Below are 18,069 nucleotides of genomic sequence, written 5' to 3'. Positions count from 1 at the left end.
CCATCATCCCTGACCACTGGTCCTGTTAGCTAGGGATGATGGGAGTTGTAGTCCCAAAACATCTGGAGGGCAGAGTTTGCCTATGGCTGGTTTAGTGTAACTGTTCTTTGGTTCCACAGCAACAAATGCACTTAAACACATGTCTGTTCATTTATTCAGCACTGAACCTATTCTGATCAGAAGTCCTCATGCCAGGGCAAGTCTGCCCAGGTAAGGCTTTGCTACAACAGAGGTTAACACTACGAACCGAAGAAAGGGTTTCCCCGTTACAACGAAAGACATTATAGCAGCCTTGATTGCTCACCCCCTGCACATGCTCACGTTACAGCAAATGCTTCAAGTGCTTGAGCATGGATGGAGGTGGCTGTGCAGAGCCCCCTTCAAACGGTGCAACAGGAGCAACACTGCAGAATTAAACTTTAGAATGTTAGGAAGCATGTATGTGTCCCAATGGCTGTGTGCAAAAAAAAAGGAGGACACTCAGTTGGCAGCAGGCCCCTTGAGGCAGCTCAGTTATCACCGTGACAAGAGATCAGAACTTGTGCAGTCATGGGCTCTGGTGTCCTGTGCTCAAGTCATCACCTTACAGGGCCACCTTGTTTGGTTAGTGCCTGACAGGCTGAATTTAGAAGGACAACAATGTGCAGTCTTTGTCTCCACAGACATAACGCTAAAGTAGAACTCCTAACCTATTGGCCAAGCAGACAGTTCCCTTTCTGAGTTTGCGCCACAGGCTGGGGATCAGTTCTTCAGCTCACCCAGCTTGAGCTTGGCAAAGTCTGTTGCCAGCTTCAGGGCTTCTTCAAGGCAGTCGGTGTTCTTGCCGGTGGCCTGGGCAGAGAGGTCTTTCCCGCCCCCCCTGCCGTCCATCAGCCCAGACACCTGTTGCACCCATTCGCTGGCCTTGAGCCCTTTGCCAACGACTTCCTGGGAAAGAACAGAGACAGCCTGCATTAGAGTTCTGCACCTCTTAGTTCTGAGAGCTGCCAAGAATATACAAGATCCTGTGATTCTCAGGCTGTGCAGGGAGGAGGGTATTGTTGTCACGTGCCCCCCAGAACTGAACAACTAAACAGTGTGTCCAGAAAAGGGTGAACCAGGATAATGAGGGGTCTAGAAACCAGTCTTATAAGGGAACAGTAGAACAGTTGGGGACTCTCCACCGCCAAGGCTTTGAGGAAGGAAAGGGACTTGCTTTCAACTGCCCCCACCAGCCCCCAATAAACTTCTCTCAGAAGGGGTATGTATGCCTGCAAATATCATCCAATTCTGCCAAGTTACGGCCTTCCTTGACTTCCCAAATAGTGAGTGGGATTCCCCACACCCCAAATGCAATCTGCCTCACACTGGTACCAAATCTGCTAACTTCCAAAGCGCTTTGGATCGAGGTGAGCTGTCTTCTGAAGTGCCAACTTGGGAGTCCAAACTGAATTTTCTGGTTGGTGCACACTCCTTACTACAAAGCTTCCAGACAAGAGGCTAGATTCTACAGGAGTAGGAAAGCTTCTGTCTTTAACACCCTCCAGGGACAAAGAATGTTGAGACCAGAGGTGAGGAACCTTTCGCTTTCTCCTCTAAAGTCCTCAGGGGGGAGTGGCTGTGATTGGAGGCTCCTCACAGTTGAAGCAGAGCCTATTCCTCTAGTTACCCAAATTACATCTGCTGAAATTAATGAACATGACCAAGCTTAGCAAATTAATTTCAGTGGGGATACTCTGAGTACAGCTTAGATGAATACCACCTTCTGCCTGGTCAGTTGGTGCCCCAAGAGTGCTGAATCCCCACTCCCATCCCCAAACTACCCCAGGTCTACCTGAGGGACTTGGCATAAGCAGGTGATCTTGCCGGCTTCATTATCCACGGTGAACAGCATGGCTGCTGTCTGAGGTGAATGAGTCTTCAACAGCTTCAGAGATTCATTAAGTGCCTGCGGAAAGACACAGGTGTGGTTACAGAGAGCACGTGCTATGCACAGTCACGTCCAATTCTCAGATCTTTGGGCAATTTGCAGTAGATCAGTAATTCCCAGTGGTTTGACAGGAGCAACTTGCTTGCAGCCACAGCAAGTTGCGCAGGTTCCCTCCTTGCCCAATGCACCTCCGCCCCCTGTGCAAAGAGCAACGAGAAGAGATTTGGGGGATACCTTTGCAGAAGCACCGCTCTCCATTTCCAGAATGACCAGTGGCTGGTTGGGGTGAGCCTCGATGAGCTGCTTCGTCTTCTCCAGAACCTGAAGGAACAAAGAGAGGTCAGGCTCAGGAACGCTGGTGATGGGAGTGGGGAAAGAAAGGGAAAGCTCCTCTCAAATGCAAAGAGATGCATCTTTTGTGTTGCAGAGAACAGAAAAACACAAGCAGCATGTCAGGCATAAGGATGCAGGTGTGTGGAAATGCACACATTGCTCTTTGGCCAAGGCAAACACTCAAAGAGTGGCTGGAAGCAACTGTAATCTGGCAAAAAGATCTGCTGTGTTTGGACTACGCAGCAGGTGTATGAGAGTTGGGTGGGTGGGTGGACCTCACAGTTCGCTCTGGTGGTCCAGGCTCTTCCCTCCAGAGAGAGGGAGGAGAAGCTGGAGCTGGGCTTAAGCAGTGGCTGGAGGCTGAAGTCACACAACAAATAGGAGCAGCCTCATTTCCCTTTTAAAACGGTCTGAGCGAAGGGGGCCCCCTTTCCTGATCACTGCTTGCATGTGCTTTCAAAAAGGGAACTCTGCCATTTCTACCCATTTCCACTCCCTTTGCCTATGACAGTGGGATGGGAGAACTCACTCGTTTCTGGATGTCTGCTTTGCAGGCACGGTCAAGGTCGTCCATCACCTTCTTCAGTGCTTTGAGGGCCTCTCGGAGTTCATCTTTCTGCCACTGGGGAATGACGGTGGTGGCCAGCACCTGCAACCAGAAGGCGGCACTGAAGCCACAGCCCACGTTTCACAAACGACAAATAATTTGTATCTGAAATAGTGTGTATCTGAAGAAGTGTGCATGCACACGAAAGCTCATACCTAGAACTAACTTAGTTGGTCTTTAAGGTGCTACTGGAAGGATATTTTTTTTTTTTTTGACAAATAATTTGTTGTATTTCCAGCATGTTCAGTGCGGGTCCAGATGCCTTCCACATTTAAGAACAAAAGGAGAGTCTGCTGGAATGGGCCAGTGGCCTATCTAGACCAGCATCCTGATAGCAGTGCTCAAGTGACCCCACCAACTTGAGAATTTGGGGAAAAGGGGCTGATCCCACTTCTCCCCTTCCCCTGCTCTCGTACCTCGCCAAGGTCTGCAATCTCGTGCTGGACTTCTTTGTTGGGGGCTGTCTGGACCTTCACCTTGTCTTCCAGGTCAGAGAGTAGCTTTTTAAGGATGTCCACTTTCCTCAGTGCCTTGGGAAGAGAAAGGGGGTTCAGGATTTTGAGGTGGCGTTGGAAAGAAACAGTGACTTTTACTCTCCCACAAGCGTAGCAGGGTCACTGCGGTGTGTGGCCTGGGAAGTGTTCTCGGGGCCAGACAGAGAAGGCTGCCCAGCCGTACTTAGTGTCCAGGCCTACAGGTCCCCACCCCATATTTTATTTCCCCATCTCACCCACAGCTTGATCCTTGCCTACTGCACCTGCCCACCCCCTGCTCACCTTCTGTGCTTCTCCTCTGGTGACAGCCACTATGCGCCGGATGCCCTTGGCAATTGCTTCCTCGGACACAATGACAAAGTGACCGGCGTGAGCAGAATTCTGTAAGTGCCTGTGAAAATATCAGCGAACTGAGAAACGCCACGGACATTTACAAGCATCTCCTGACTTGGCAACGGAGGGAGCTTGACTTCAGAGAGAGGGAGATAGATATGATGATTTTGTTCTGGGAAGGAGCGAGGCAGCCTGAGCTTTGGGTACAGGTGAAGACCCCCTTCGACCACCCTTTGCTGTGTGGAGCACCAAGGAGAACAAGCAACAGGCATTCTCATGGGTCCAGCTCTCTTGCTATGGATCTGGAACCCTCCTTCATCCCAAGCCCTCCTGCTGGACTTACGTTCCCCCGCAGAACTCGACCGACGTCATGGCACCCGCACCGCTGGAGGGGTCAGCCAGCATATCCTCAATGGGGATGCCGATTGAGACCACACGCACGGGGTCAGGGTATGTCTCGTCAAACACTGCACGGAGGCCCTGGATGGCTTTGGCAGCTGCCAGGGGACAGTCTTTGGCATACACGACCTGGGGAACAGACCACTGAAGTTAACAGAAGTTAAGGACAAGCAAGAGCACAGGAAAATTCTTGCTGGATCAGACCGCAGGCTGGTCTAAAACAAACATGCACAAGTAAAAATCAGGGGAAGAGTAAATGAAGCATGTGGGGATAATACTGTTACACCTCATAGGATTGCTGTAAGGATCGATGAGATAATATAATGGGGAAATCAGAAGATAAATGCCGTATTTTATTATTTAGGCATTTGTTCTGTTGCGAAAAGCCCATGCCACAAGTGGGTTTCTAGTGGGTTTCTGGCTCAAAGAAGGAGCATTCTTTGGAAGTCTCCAAGAACAGGACATGGAAGTTCTCAGCATCCTCAAAACAGAGGTGGGGAACCTTTTTCACCCAAGGGGCTACATTGCCTTTTAGCAATCTTCCAGAGGCCACAAGGCAGCAATGGGTGGGGCCAGAGGAGAGTTTGGATTTGATATCCTGCTTTATCGCTACCCGAAGGAGTCTCAAAGTGGCTAAGAATCTCCTTTCCCTTCCTCCCCCACAACAATCACTCTGTGAGGTGAGTGGGGCTGAGAGACTTCAAAGAAGTATGACTGGCCCAAGGTCACCCAGCATGTGGAGGAGCGGAGACGTGAACCCAGTTCACCAGATTACGAGTCTACCGCTCTTAACCACTACACCACACTGGCTCTCATGAAAGAATGGGCAGTGCAGTGAACACAAATTTTACCTCCGTGCAGGAGGCTGGTTTCTACACATGCTCCTCTCCACCCAGAGAACCAGGAGTCTTGGTCACGGAGAACCATTTCAGCCAGGTGAAGACACCCCAAGAGGGGGCAAAGCAGGACTGGGGAGGGTCCCAAAGGCCAACTACGGAGGCTGAGAGGGCTGCATTTTGTCCCTGGGCCCAAGGTTTCCCACCCATGAGAGAGACAAGCACGCATGCACCAGCCATACCAAGTTCCCCTCCTACCTTGGCTTCCTGAATCATCTGATTCGCAATCTCTTCCACCTTCTTGATTTCCTGGGTGGACATGGCTCCCTTGGCTGTGAAATCAAAGCGCAGTCTGTCTGGAGCCACCAAGGAGCCTCGCTGGTCGGCCTCCCCCAGCACAGCACGTAAGGCAAAGTTGAGGATGTGGGTGGCTGTGTGGTTGCTCATGATGGGCCGCCGCCTGGGCTGCGGGGGGAAGAAGAGATGAAGGTGAGCAGAGAAGGGAGGAGGAAAGAGGCAGCCGTCCCCCCTCCACTAGTGGCTAAAAGCAGCGGGGGGCAGGTTGTGGCCCACCCACCAGCTTTGTTCAGGGCTGTGGATTTGTGGAAGAAGATGGGAGGCGGCCCACTCAACATTTGCATTCCATATCCAGGCTAGTTTTTATTGCTTCTTTTGTTTCTTATATTTTATTTCATTGCACCACAATTTGAATTCAAAGGAATGCAACAAAACTCAGTGTGTAAGTAGAAATAAGAATGTAATGAATGACTGAATGCATAGAAAGACTGGGATTCTAGTCCAAAGCGCCTTTGATATCAAACACACAAGCCACTCACCTCATCAACGTACAGCCGTACAGTGTCTCCCACCTTCAGGCTCCCATAGACGGTGCCCACGTGCAACACATAACCTCCGCGCACTTGGACATTCTTCACCGTGAACTCTGTCTTCTGAAAAAAACAAAGGCACACAAGAGCTGATGATTGGCAAAGGCAGGAACGGGAGCCCAAGGCCAGGCCAGGGTGGCTCTTTCTTCCCACCAAGCACCACCAGCAGAGATGCACTGGATTTTAAATGCTTATGATCGTGCTGCTTCTCCATCACAAGTCAACAAACGGACTCAGGAAAGTAAAAAAAATCTGACATTTAAAAAAAAATCTTGTGAAAACTTACTATACTTACAAAAGCGTAAATGAAAAAGAAAGCAGACACAAAAATGAAAGCGACAGTCAACCAAAGAGCAGGAACTGGTTTTCAAAAGGGGAAAGTGCAGAAGCTGCCCTTGTAAGCACCAGAAATCCTGGTGAAGATGCTCTTGCCTCGGCATCTAGAGGACGACTGTGTTGGCGACCTCACACTCTTAAGAGTGCATTCAACACGAGGTGCCGACACATAGATGGATCTCTCCATGGTCACCACCCTCTCCATCTCGAACAACTGACACAGACTTTCCAGACCAGGCAGATTTAACAAGGGACACAGATATAGGGAAGGTTGGAGTGCTAGATTCTGGATCGCACTGCGATCCTCCGCCACTATTCTGGGGCAAAATAAGGCAACATGCCACCAATTTCAAAAGCCCCCAAAAGCCCTTCCCACCACGAGACTCCAAGCCCCAAGACTCCCAAGCAGGCCAGCGAGCCCAACGTACATCCTCACTGCCTTCGTCCTCCTTGACAAGGTAGCCTTCGTCGTATGTCTGCCCGCCCTGCTCAGCGTAGAAGCAGGTGTGGTCCAAGACAACCCCGCACTCTTGGCCCGTGGACACCTCCTCCACAAAGGCCTTATCCCGGCGGAGGGCTTTGACGGTGGCCACCACACTACTGAACTCTGCACGTCAGAAAAGAAACGTGGGAGTTAGCAAAGCAAGAGCCTCTTGCCTGTACCATGACCCTCCCCCTTATAAAGTCACAAAATTAAACAGAGAAGAAAATTCTGAACCGAAATCTCCTAATGTCAACTTACCCACAAAAAAATTAAAAACCAAAAAACCTATCATTTCAACATTAAGCTTTTTGGTTCACATTCCTCAATTATTAATGGGTTTTAGGTATAAAAAGTATTGACAAGCGAGTTCCTTCTGACATGTTCCAATGCATCAAGAAACAATGTGCTGGACGAGAGGGAGCTACTTAGAACGCACCATAACTGCCACCGGGGTCGGATGTGTAGTTGTATTTTAGAGAGTCATCTGTAGCCTCCAAGCCCCTGGACCGGAGTTCTTCAATGGCGTAGATGTCCAGCATGATGAGATCTTCATCGCCACCACCCTTGCCCTGAGATTTGAGCTGGGAATGTAAGCAAATCGAGGGTGAAAAGCAGGCCAAGAAGCCTTGGGCATAAAAGCAACATCCTCAGGTACGGGCAACCTGTGGGCCACCAGATGTTGTTCAACACCAATACCAATCAGCCCCAGCCAGCATAGGCAGTGGTCAGGAATAACAAGGATCTGGAGGGCACACAGTTGGGGAAGGCTAACTGAGCCCAAAGCTGCCTACCTTGGCAGGCAGCAGCCTTCCTCAAGGTCCCAGGCAAAGATCTCTCACAGCCTTTTTATCCAAGCAATGCCCTGCCACCCTTCCTGGCTTTTGAGGATATGAATTGCCTGCTACAAATGGTGCTATCACTCGCCCTTTCCTGTGCAAAGCTGACCAATGGAAGCTGCAGTAGAAGGTGGTAACAGCAGGAATAGAAGTACCTTGTGTGGAGCAACTAAGAAATCAAAGGGCCAACTGGACAACCAAAACCTGATGCAACTGAGTGGACGGATGCCTGCCTGGCTCTGCTTGTGCCTCTAGCTGTCTTGATGTTTATCTGCGTCAATACATATACTGTGCTGGCGATGGCCAAGCCCTACCTGGGCAGACTTCCTCTCTTCCTCAAAACCTTCCATGTCCACCTTCAAGCCTTTCTCTTCCGCAATGAGGCCAGTCAGATCCACAGGGAAACCGTAAGTATCGTAGAGCAGCCACGCAGTGTCTCCTGGAGGAGGAAGAGGATTGCAGAAGAGTTAAACCCGCAGCACAGCTTCTGATCAGCTCATGCTCCCTCTTGTGGGGTTTCTGCAGGTCTCATTACTAGCAAGCCACAGCCGCCCTGCCTTCCTGGCAAGCACCCATTTCTCTTCACTGCTGACTCCTTGAGCCTTCAGGTAGACCAGGGCAACTCGAGCAAGGAACTTGTTTCACTCAGGAAGAGGTTTGGATAAGGAAAGGAACAAAGAGCGGGAGAAGCAGCCATTGTCTCCTTTCCTCCAAAGTTCTGTGCAAGAGAGAAAGAGGGGAATGATTCTCTCCCATTAACCTGCTCCGTGCAAACACCCATGGCTGGGGGAAAACAGGCAAAGCCTTGCCCTCACTGGGCCCCACAAGGGAAAGGAGGGTTGTCCTCTTGTGGCCTGGCCCAGCTCTGCACTGTAAGTGGGACCTGTTTCTCTCCCTCCTTCAAACCACCACCTTCTACTTAATTCATCACAATGCTTGCAGTGAGAAATGGGTATTCTCCTCCAGCCCCACCCAGTCAATGAGTTGAATTTCCCAAGCAGCAGGCGGCTTGGCTCACTTCCTAGCATCAAAGCCATTCCCACACAGGGGTTGCTGGCCTTGGGCCATACCAGGAATAGTCTTGCAGTCTCCCAAGCTCTGAATCTTCCTGTCGAGGATGCGGCGCCCTCTGTTGAGTGTCTTCAGGAACTGCACCTCCTCTTCGTTGATGATGTCTTTCACCATCTCAGGGTCTTTCTTCAGCTCAGGGAAGGCATCACCCTGAGAGGAACAGCAGCTGTTAGCTAAGCGAAAGCAGCTCCCTGCCTCTCTCCCTCCATACCAAAACCTGGAAGCTTCAAAGGCAAAGGAAAGAGGACAGGACTACAGATTTACCAGGGACTGCACCACCACGTCCACCAGGCTGGCAAAGAATCCCTTGGGGGCGTTGAGTTTCTCATGGGCGTAGCGCACAGCACGTCGGAGGATGCGCCTCAGAACATACCTAGGCAAGGGGAGCAGAAGGCAGAGGCTGGTCTTACTGGAGCCCCTACAATTCTGGAAAACACCTCAGGGACCCCCAACTTTTCGCAGCACAAAGGACTCTTCCCACTCTTTCTGGGCCTCTAACCCTTGTTTCTCAAACCTGGGTCCCAGCTGTTGTAGGATCACAACTCCCATCATCCATGGCCACTGGCCCTGTTAGCTAGGGATGATGGGAGTTGTAGTCTAACAACAGCCAGGGGACCCAAGTTTGAGAAACACAATGTGAATCCACACATAAACTGGGTTCCTGTACTTCCTGACAAGACCAAAGGCTCCTAACATGTTTTTTGGTCATCTTCAGACAACCAACCCATATCAGGGTAACCCCATTCCCACAAGACAACAGGCCAGATTAGGGTTCCCAGGCCAGACAATGTGGCAACAGAAGGGAATGGCTGGGGGGCTAAAGATGGGGAAAGGGAAGGCAGCCGCCTCCCACATTGGCCACTCAAGGCAGTTTCCCCAATCTGCCTATTGGCAGGGCCGGTCCTGACTGTGACTTTCAACCCTAATCAGCTTAGCCACAGATGCTACATCCTTTCTTACCCAGCCCCTCACCACAAAGCTCCACACAGCCCACTCTCTCACCCCCTGCCGGTGTTATCAGGTCTCCCACCGTCTGAAAGGGCCACTGTGATGGTTCGGGCATGGTCAGCCAGGACACGATAGGCCATGTCTATGCCATCAGCATCATCCTCCCCGACCTGCCCAGTGTAGGGCCTGCAGCCAGTGCCCTGCAAGGAAGAAGGCATGAGATGAAAGAGAAATGAAATGGTTAAGGAATCAGAGCAGGTCTTGGAGATTACAGGCATTACAGGTTTTTCTTCTAAGATTCTCTGACCCTTTGCTTATTACTGTTAGTCGCCTCATAAGCAAGCTTCTCTGGGCAATGAAATTAAAATTACACATCCGACAGAACCCCATGTCAAATAGCAGCATAAAAATTCTTTTTTAAAAACCCCAAACCACCAGTATCAGGGTAGAGATTAAGACAAATGCAGTCACAATCATCTAACAGAGCGCTACAAAATCATCCTCTCTGGGCAGCAGTGGGAGATACAAGGCTATAGTTGGCCCATGAGGCTGCTTCGGCCAAGCCACACCCACCCACCTGAGACCTGGCATCAAATGACAGCAGGGAAAGACATGGATCCCTGCAGAGAGCCGGGTTTGCAGGCCCCACTGATCAGCCCCACTGATCAGCTGAACGCCTCATGTCACCTGCTGCCACTGTGATGCCAGGTGACTGACCTTGCCCACCTGTCAAGTTGTCCTGTTTGGAGCAGGGGAGGTAAGGCTCCAGCCCACCAGCCAGATCCAGCTCCCCACTTCAGTTACAGAGGTAAAACATACAATGTAATGCCACCAGGAACTGGAGAAATTGAGGTGTTAGAAGATCTGCATGTATTAAAAAGCACTGAAAGGACCCTGAAACGGCTGATGGGACTTGGGAGTCCAGCATCTAGAGGGAAGCAGGTTTAGTTCTGGAGTTCCTTCTACCTGTCCTCACTGCTTTAACTGCCAAGACCTGATGCAGAAACAGCAGCAGCAAAGGTCAGTCAGCCACACATGAGAGTAAAGGAAAGCTACCAGGAGGCAGATAAGAAAATGCTGCGAGTTGTGAAATTCAGTGGGAGGAAGGTGAATGTTGTTGTCCCTGAGCCAGGGAGGCCTCAGGGCAGCGAGATGCACTCCATCTAGAGAGAATCCACATACTGACAGATTTGCTCGCAGCACATCTGGGCAGGTACCTTCTGGATAGCTTCAAAGTAGGGCACGAAGAGATCTGTGTCGTAGTTGGACATCTTGTTCTGAAGCACCGACACCAACCTCTCCAGACCCATGCCCGTGTCAATGCTCTTCTTGGGAAGAGGTTTCAGGGTCCCATCAGCCTCTCTGGTACAGGAGAGAGTAAGAAAAACGCTCCATGATTCACAAAGAATAATACAAACAGAAGGCTGGTTCAGATGCTCACGTGTCCAAGCTTAATAAGCAGAGAGGTGAATGAGCTTTTCGCCTGCACTCTCACCCCATTCGCTCAAGCATGGAAATGGATCAAAGCATCTCCCCTGACGACAGTTTCCCATTTCACCCAAACCAGGAATTTACTCTTAACAGCGCTGGAACAAACCTGGAGATCAACCCAAGCTCAAACCACGTCTTCGTATCCAGGCTTGTTCTAAAGCTGCTCATCATAGTTTTCCTGGTTTGGATGAAGAGGTCCACAACCAATTAACCAAAAGTACAGCCCAAATGGAAGCGTCTTTGGTTTCGGAGCATCCTGCCACAGCCTATGCAGAAAAAAGCAACACAGAACCCTCCCTCACACAACCAACCAGTATATGGTTGTCCTACTGTACTGATTGAGGAGAGGCTGTTTTCTCAGATATTATTTATATATCATTTTGGAATCTATCCCTAGCATCTGCTGTATTGCTGCAAAGATCAGGACAAAATTCTTAGGAATGAAGGGTGAGGAATAAATAGCCATGATTCAGGCCACTATGCTCAACACCTAAAGTTTCATCACTGGATGTGGAGTCCAGCATTACCTGCAAAGCAGGGGGAGAGGTAACACACCACAGGTGAAAGGCATCAAAGGGAAAGAGGAAGCTGCCTTGAACAGAGTCAGACCACTGGTCCATCAAGCTCATCTTGTTTCTGGGGACTGGCGGTGGCTCTCTGGGTTTTCTTTTGCAACCCCACCTGGTAATGCCAAGGATTGAACCTGGGACCTTTTGTATGAAAAGCACCTGCTCTGCTACTGCACTGCCACCATGTTATAGGGAAGGAAAGCAATTCTTGCAGCACCTGTTGTACTGTATGAACACCAGGTTCCAGATCTCCAGCACGTTGGGATCATCTTGATTGACGAGATGGGCAGCATCCCGGTCTCCAATTCGGTCGTAGTGCATCTCGCTGCAAGGTCCACATGGCCCCGTGTCTCCCATTTCCCAGAAGTTATCCTTCATGCTGCCCGGAAGAATCCTACTCTCCGCCAAACTGCAAAGAAGGAAATGGCCAGTGATGCGAGGAATTCCACAAGTTACAGGCAACATACGAGCCATTTGAACTCTTTGACTTGCCCAGGTAACATCATCTGAAAAAGTATCACTGTCAACTTCATCATGCTAATGAACCTACAACTCTGGCTGCATGTGGAGGCCACACTAAACTATGGCTTAGCAAGATGCAAACAAGCCTAGCCTTCTCCCAGACTCATGCCCCCGCTCCTCGGTCAGGAAGAAAGAAAAAAAATCACTTTGGATTGACCTCCGTTTGTTGTGTCTGAACCTTAAAAACTATGGTTAATCTTAACTATTAGTTTAAAATCATGGTTTAGGAAGTTGCCTTGTTTAAACTAACTACAGTTAAGATTAACCCATAGTTGTAGGTCCAGACAACATGCCAAGCTGCAGCTAATCTGAAGTGAAGGTGAAAGCTTCCAAACTCCACCTCCAGGCCACATGGGGAAAGATTAGGCTCATTCTCAACCTTGCTCAATCAAAGTTAAGCATGAAGTCCAAACATAGCCATTGACTAGAAGAGAGAAGCATAGATGCATGAAACTGTCGAGTTGGAAGCAGACCCAAGGGTCATCTGGTCCAAGTCCCTGAAATGCAGGTATCTCAGCTAAAGAATCCCTGACAGACAGCCATCCAACCTGTTGAACAGCTCTTACTGTCAGAAAGTTATTCTTAACCTTTGATTTGATTCCATTGGCTCGGTTCCCCACCCCCCTTTCTAGAGTAACAGAAAGCCAGCTTGCTCCATCTTCTAAGTGACAGCCCTTCAGATATTTGAACATGGCTGTCATGTCCCTTCTCAACCTCCTCATCTTCAGGCTAAACATACCCAGCTCTCTCAACCATTCCTCATAAGACTCATTTTCCAAACCCTGTATCATATTGGTTGCCCTTGAAATTCAGGTCATGGCAACGCTTGGAGACATCAAAAAGCATCTTATAAATAGGATTTCTGGATTTCTGCTTAAGCCCCAATACATTTTCTTTGCCCCCTTTGGTTTTTTTGTGGAAGACACCAAAGAAATCCTGGGATCATCCTGATGGCCCCTTCTCTTGCCATTCAGGAAGTGGGTGTCGAGTGCAATTCCCAGTCTTCAAAGCACACAAAGGCAGCTCTTGCTGTATCCTTTGGATGTCCCAAACTCACCCTAGATCCAGCCAGATTTGCTTGCAATCCAAATCTGGTTGCAGGCCAGCGGCTTCATTCCCACCAAAGTATGTGACATATAGCCTCTCAATGGGGATGCCGAACTCTTTGGTGAGCAGGTCCAGGGCAAACTTGCAAGCCAGCTCCTGAGTGGAAGAAGAAAACAGGGATGGGAAGGTCTTGACATGGAGAATGACATACTAATTTCTTTGACGAGTTTCAGATATGAGCCTTAAATTCTACAGCAGCCACTGCCAGCCAGAACACTCAATCAGCGATGCTCCTGTTCTTACAGTGGCCAATCAGATGCTTGTAGGAAACCAGCAAGCAGGTTTTGGGTACCACTTCTGATTGTAGGTTGGCGACACACATGGCAATATTCCTCCACTGAAAATATTCTCTATTAAAGGGGCAAGTTGTTAGCCTAGTGTTCCTCCTGATGTGCTAGTTTTCTATGCACAAGGATTGTTTTCCCCCCTTTATGCGGAAGTATTCAACCATGTACTGTTTTTAATATTCAGTTGGAAGCCGCCCAGAGTGGCTGGGGAAACCCAGCCAGATGGGCGGGGTATAAATAATAAATTATTATTATTATTATTATTATGTATGTAAGCCTACACCTAGATCCTGAAGTAATACAGCCCAGATATTGATCATACCAGAGAGAAGAACTTGCAGCTGCTGTGCAGGAGACTGAGGCTGGGTAGGGTGAGCTGCCCAGGATTTCTAAGGGGAAGGAGGCCACTGGAAGGGCAGCATCTATGCACTGTAGTTCCCTGTCTACCCCCCAACTCTTACCTTCTTCCTCTCACTGGCCACCACCCACTCATTAAGAGCGTGAATGGCTTTAATTTTAAAATATGCACATTTGCCAAACATTTTACCAGTTGGTTACCTGTGTTTGTACAGGGAAAGGCCACCGGCAATGCCCTCACCTTGAAATAATCTCCAAAAGACCAGGAGCCCAGCATCTCAAAGAAAGTGTGGTGGTAGACGTCCTTGCCAACGTCGTCCAGGTCATTGTGCTTCCCGCCAGCCCGGATGCACTTCTGAGTGTTGGCCGCTCGGGTCAGCTTTGCCATGGGGTGAGAGGGGTCGATTGTGTTGAGGAAGATGGGCTTGAACTGGGAGAGAAGGAAGAAGAAGAAGACTGCCTTCAGCTCAGCCTCTAGGCAGAAGAGGGACTTCAGGCAAACGTGCCAACAGGGACCCAAGAGATCAAATGGCACTTTTGTCTGCTTCAAACCTACAGATGATCAGTGCCATTGGTCGACCCCCTAGTCCTAGGCAAGTAAAAGGGAAAGGATGGCGCTGTGGTCTAAACCACTGAGCCTCTTGAGCTTGTCGATTGGAATGTCAGCGGTTCAAATCTGTACGACCAATTGAACTCCCATTGCTCTGTCCCAGCTCCTACCAACCTAGCAGTTTGAAAGCATACCAGTGCGAGTAGATAAATAGGTACCGCTGCAGCAGGGAGGTAAACAGTGTTACTGTGCGCTCTGGCACTCTTCACAGTGTCCCATTGCACCAGACGTCATGCCAGCAACATGACCCGGAAAGGCTGCCTGCAGACAAACGCTGGTTCCCTCGGCCTGTACCCCATAGTCTAGTTTGACTGGACTAGTTTGACTTAACTGTCCAGGGGTCTTTTACCTTTACCTAAGACAGGGGAGGAAACTTTTCCCAAACCATTCGTAATTCTGCAAACGTCTGTCATGTCTGACCTGATTCATGCCGGCGTTGGCAAAGAGCAGAGTCGGATCATCCATGGGGATGGTGGCTGAGGAGTGCACATAGGTGTGCTGGTTCTCCACAAAGAAGTTGATGAACCGTTGGCGGATCTCACTGGCTGTTAACGTCACCTCCATCTTGGGATCACCACTCACACTGGAGAGAACAAAAAAAGGGGGCGGGGAGAGAAAGGAAGCACTTCAAGGCAATGCTGCAAATCCTATATAAAACACTAGCTGGAGCAGCTCAGGTTAGAATTCCGATCTCAGCAGTTGCCGCCAAGGACACCCTCCAATGGCTTCTGGCTTGAGAGTGCAACCCTGACACAATTCAAGGCAGCCTGGCCATCAGTCACCACAGCTTGGCTCCTAGCTACACTGGAAGAGGGGAGGTTTTCCCCATGTTGATCTCTAAGGTCAACTAAAGGCCCTCACACCACACCAGGACAGCTTAGTCCAGCCTCAGGCAGTGCTGCTTATGAATATACATAAGCCTCATCTGCAGTATACATTTAAAATAGTCTCATATTAACAACACATGACTTCTAAAGAATTCTGGGAACAGCAGTTTGTTAAGGTTGCTAAGAGTAGCTTGATCCATCTTCCCCTCACAACAATCACCGGAGTAGTTTAAAAATCAGCCCCTCTTCCCAGAGAACTCTGGGAAATGTAGTTCTGTGAGGGGAATGTGGTGTAAGATCTCTCAACACCCTTAACAAACTACAGCTCCCAGGATCGTTCTGGGGGAAGCCATGACTGTTGAAAGTGATAAGACATCACTTTAAACATATAGTGCAAACATAAACCTATTTTCTTTGTAAAAACCACTATGGGAGAGCAGTTCTCCAGCCCAGAGAACAAAAAACAGCAATTGGCCTATGACAGCTGCAAGGCCTTGGTAAGGAAGTCCCTTCTACTCAGACACCCCTGGCTGCTCCTTGCGCCCTTTTGCCACATTCATAATACTGCCACCACATATCTGACTTCTGTGTAGCAAGAGGGCCAGCCAGAAGCACAGCAGCTATGGGGAAGGGAATAGCTATCTGGAAGAAGGACAGAGAAAACAGATCTCACCCTTGATCTCTGCTGCAATCTGGCAAATGCAAGCAAAGCTAAACAACTCTCCAGGCTATCCCAGAACCACCCACAAGGTGCCTGCAGAACTGACATAAAGGTGTGCGCTTGGAGGGGAAGGTAAATTCCTAGCCAGGCTTATCAGCTAAATCATACTACAGAGTTGGAAAATTCCTTCCAATACTACAACTAGGCATGAACAAAACTCACCCATAAAATCCTTCTACAGAAGCACATTAGCACTACCCTATCTCTGTGAGGAAAACTACTACCCTACTTCCAATTCTTACAGGGAATCCTTCAAGGAAAATACGAGAGACCAGAGCCTACGCAAGGCAAACAAATGGCCCCAACCACAGTGGCCCACAAGATAGATGCCAGAATAAAAAAACCTTAATTTACCGGGTGAATACAGATGACCAGGCGCCCTGCATCAAAATCTAACCGCAGCACCACCACGTCAGAACTCGGCAACCTAGTTGCCTCCATTGGCACATCAAGCAGCAAGGTGGATCCTGACGTCTCACCGCCTCCCTAGAGATCTGACCAGGTGCACAAGTGCAGCTAGACTCTCCTTGCTGTGTTGGCAGGAGAAGGGAAATGGGGCAGCTTGCCATAGGGTAGGTGTGTCAGAGGCAATGCCCTGGTGACTTTTTGCCTTTTTGACAAAGACCGCCTTTGCCAACCGGGCGCTGGGGCTGGTGGGAGTTGTAGTCCAAAAGAAATCTGGAGGGTCAGAATTAGCAAAAACCAGACAAATGCATAATTTCTCTCTCTCTGTTCTTGTGAGTGTGTGTGTGTGTGTATATATATATATGTGTGTGTGTGTGTGTGTGTGTGTGTGGTGTGTGTGTATACACACACACACACCCTCCCTCCACCCTGACACCACAGAATGAATGAAGTCACTGCTGGCTTCAGAGACCCCATCCCACGAGCCAGGCAGCTGTGCCTCAACTCAGGGCTGTCACCCCACGCCAGAACCCTAGACCAGACTCCCAGAATCCCCCGCGGCTGTGGCCCTCAGACAGCCCCAGGAGACGCAGCTGGCGGCGGACACCGCGGCCTTCCAAATAGTGGAGAAGGATGAGAAAGACCCCTTAGCCCCATGGCAGCGCCCTCTCCCTCTTCAGCCCCCCTTCCAGCCCAAACGCCTCCGCACCTTTCTTGCCGCTCTCCAGTCAACCTTTCCACGCGGAGCCGGAGCGACGCTCTTCCACTGCGCACCCAAACCTGCTGCGGGGATTTTTCCCTTCCCTTAATCCCGCCCACCCCGTCGGCCAATGAGGCTCAATAGCCGGGCTGCGGTTGCTCAACGCAGCTGCCCGTCAACGTCACGAAGCGCGGCGCTGGCGAGGCGCAAGGGCTGATGCAACGGCTCTGAAACCGCAGTCACGTGGCTCTCCGGGAAAGGGCTGAAGGCGGCGAGGAGGCCGCCATTGTGGGCAGGGCGGACCCGGCTGAGGGGTGTGAGCAAGGGGTGTAAAGCAAGGGGTGGAGGCTGTTCCCACTGCGTCTCCTGCCTGATATATAGGAAGGCTACATGTCTGAGGGGATCTTTCTCCTCCTCTCCTCTGCACCCTCCAAATCAGCTCTGCAGGGTTGAGAGACCCCCAGAGAAGATTTTGGGAGTGCACAGGAGCAGGAGGGCTGCTGGTCCCTCACAACTCTACAATTCTGTGTGATTTCTATTGTGTGTTGTGCAAAGGTAGGGCAGGTTCACGAGAGCATCCCAAATGGTTCTCCTCAGAGCACTGCTGAGGTGCATCATGCTCACCAGAGGGCGTCCTTGCCCTGTTTGAATAAAGCAGAATTTCTAGCATAAGCCCCCCAGACTGTTGCTATGGGGAGATATCAGGTACCCAAGTGGCGTTGGCACTTCCTCATTCATATGCTTTAAAACGTTTGTTGACTTTGGGTAGGAGATGCTGTGAAATCCCTTCCGAGTGCAAAAAACTGTCCAAAGTTGGTTTGGGGGGCACTGCCTCCCCCTGTTCTTTTCCTCTGGTTTCAGTCTTTCACCAGAATAAGAACGGAATGTGGTTGCTTCATGCCCAGCCAAGCCCTTCAGATTCAGATCTCAGCCTGGGACTGATCCGTCCTGCACATTTCATGTACTTGCAGCAGTGTAGGGCAGGGTGCCTTTGCTAGCT

At 50.0% G+C, this 18,069-nt stretch overlaps 1 protein-coding gene across 1 annotated transcript; it reads right to left on the bottom strand.

The window, feature by feature from the left end:
• Positions 1-131: 131 nt before the first annotated feature.
• AARS1 (alanyl-tRNA synthetase 1) lies at positions 132-17,221 on the bottom strand. Its single transcript, XM_028740386.2, has 21 exons — positions 17,079-17,221; positions 14,837-14,999; positions 14,048-14,236; positions 13,113-13,258; positions 11,751-11,942; positions 10,691-10,835; positions 9,528-9,673; positions 8,790-8,898; positions 8,525-8,675; positions 7,769-7,893; positions 7,055-7,199; positions 6,563-6,741; positions 5,748-5,861; positions 5,170-5,376; positions 4,020-4,204; positions 3,626-3,734; positions 3,266-3,379; positions 2,772-2,891; positions 2,144-2,230; positions 1,814-1,927; positions 132-927 (listed from the first exon to the last, which is right to left on the bottom strand). The coding sequence occupies exons 2-21, from the start codon at positions 14,978-14,980 to the stop codon at positions 742-744; spliced, it is 2,907 nt and encodes a 968-aa protein (XP_028596219.2). The 5' UTR covers positions 14,981-14,999; positions 17,079-17,221; the 3' UTR covers positions 132-741.
• Between the last annotated feature and the right edge of the window lie 848 nt (positions 17,222-18,069).

The sequence above is a fragment of the Podarcis muralis genome, chromosome 7 (genome assembly GCF_964188315.1).
Source record: "Podarcis muralis chromosome 7, rPodMur119.hap1.1, whole genome shotgun sequence".
Lineage (NCBI taxonomy): Eukaryota > Metazoa > Chordata > Lepidosauria > Squamata > Lacertidae > Podarcis > Podarcis muralis.
This window is presented reverse-complemented; position numbering and strand designations above follow the sequence as displayed.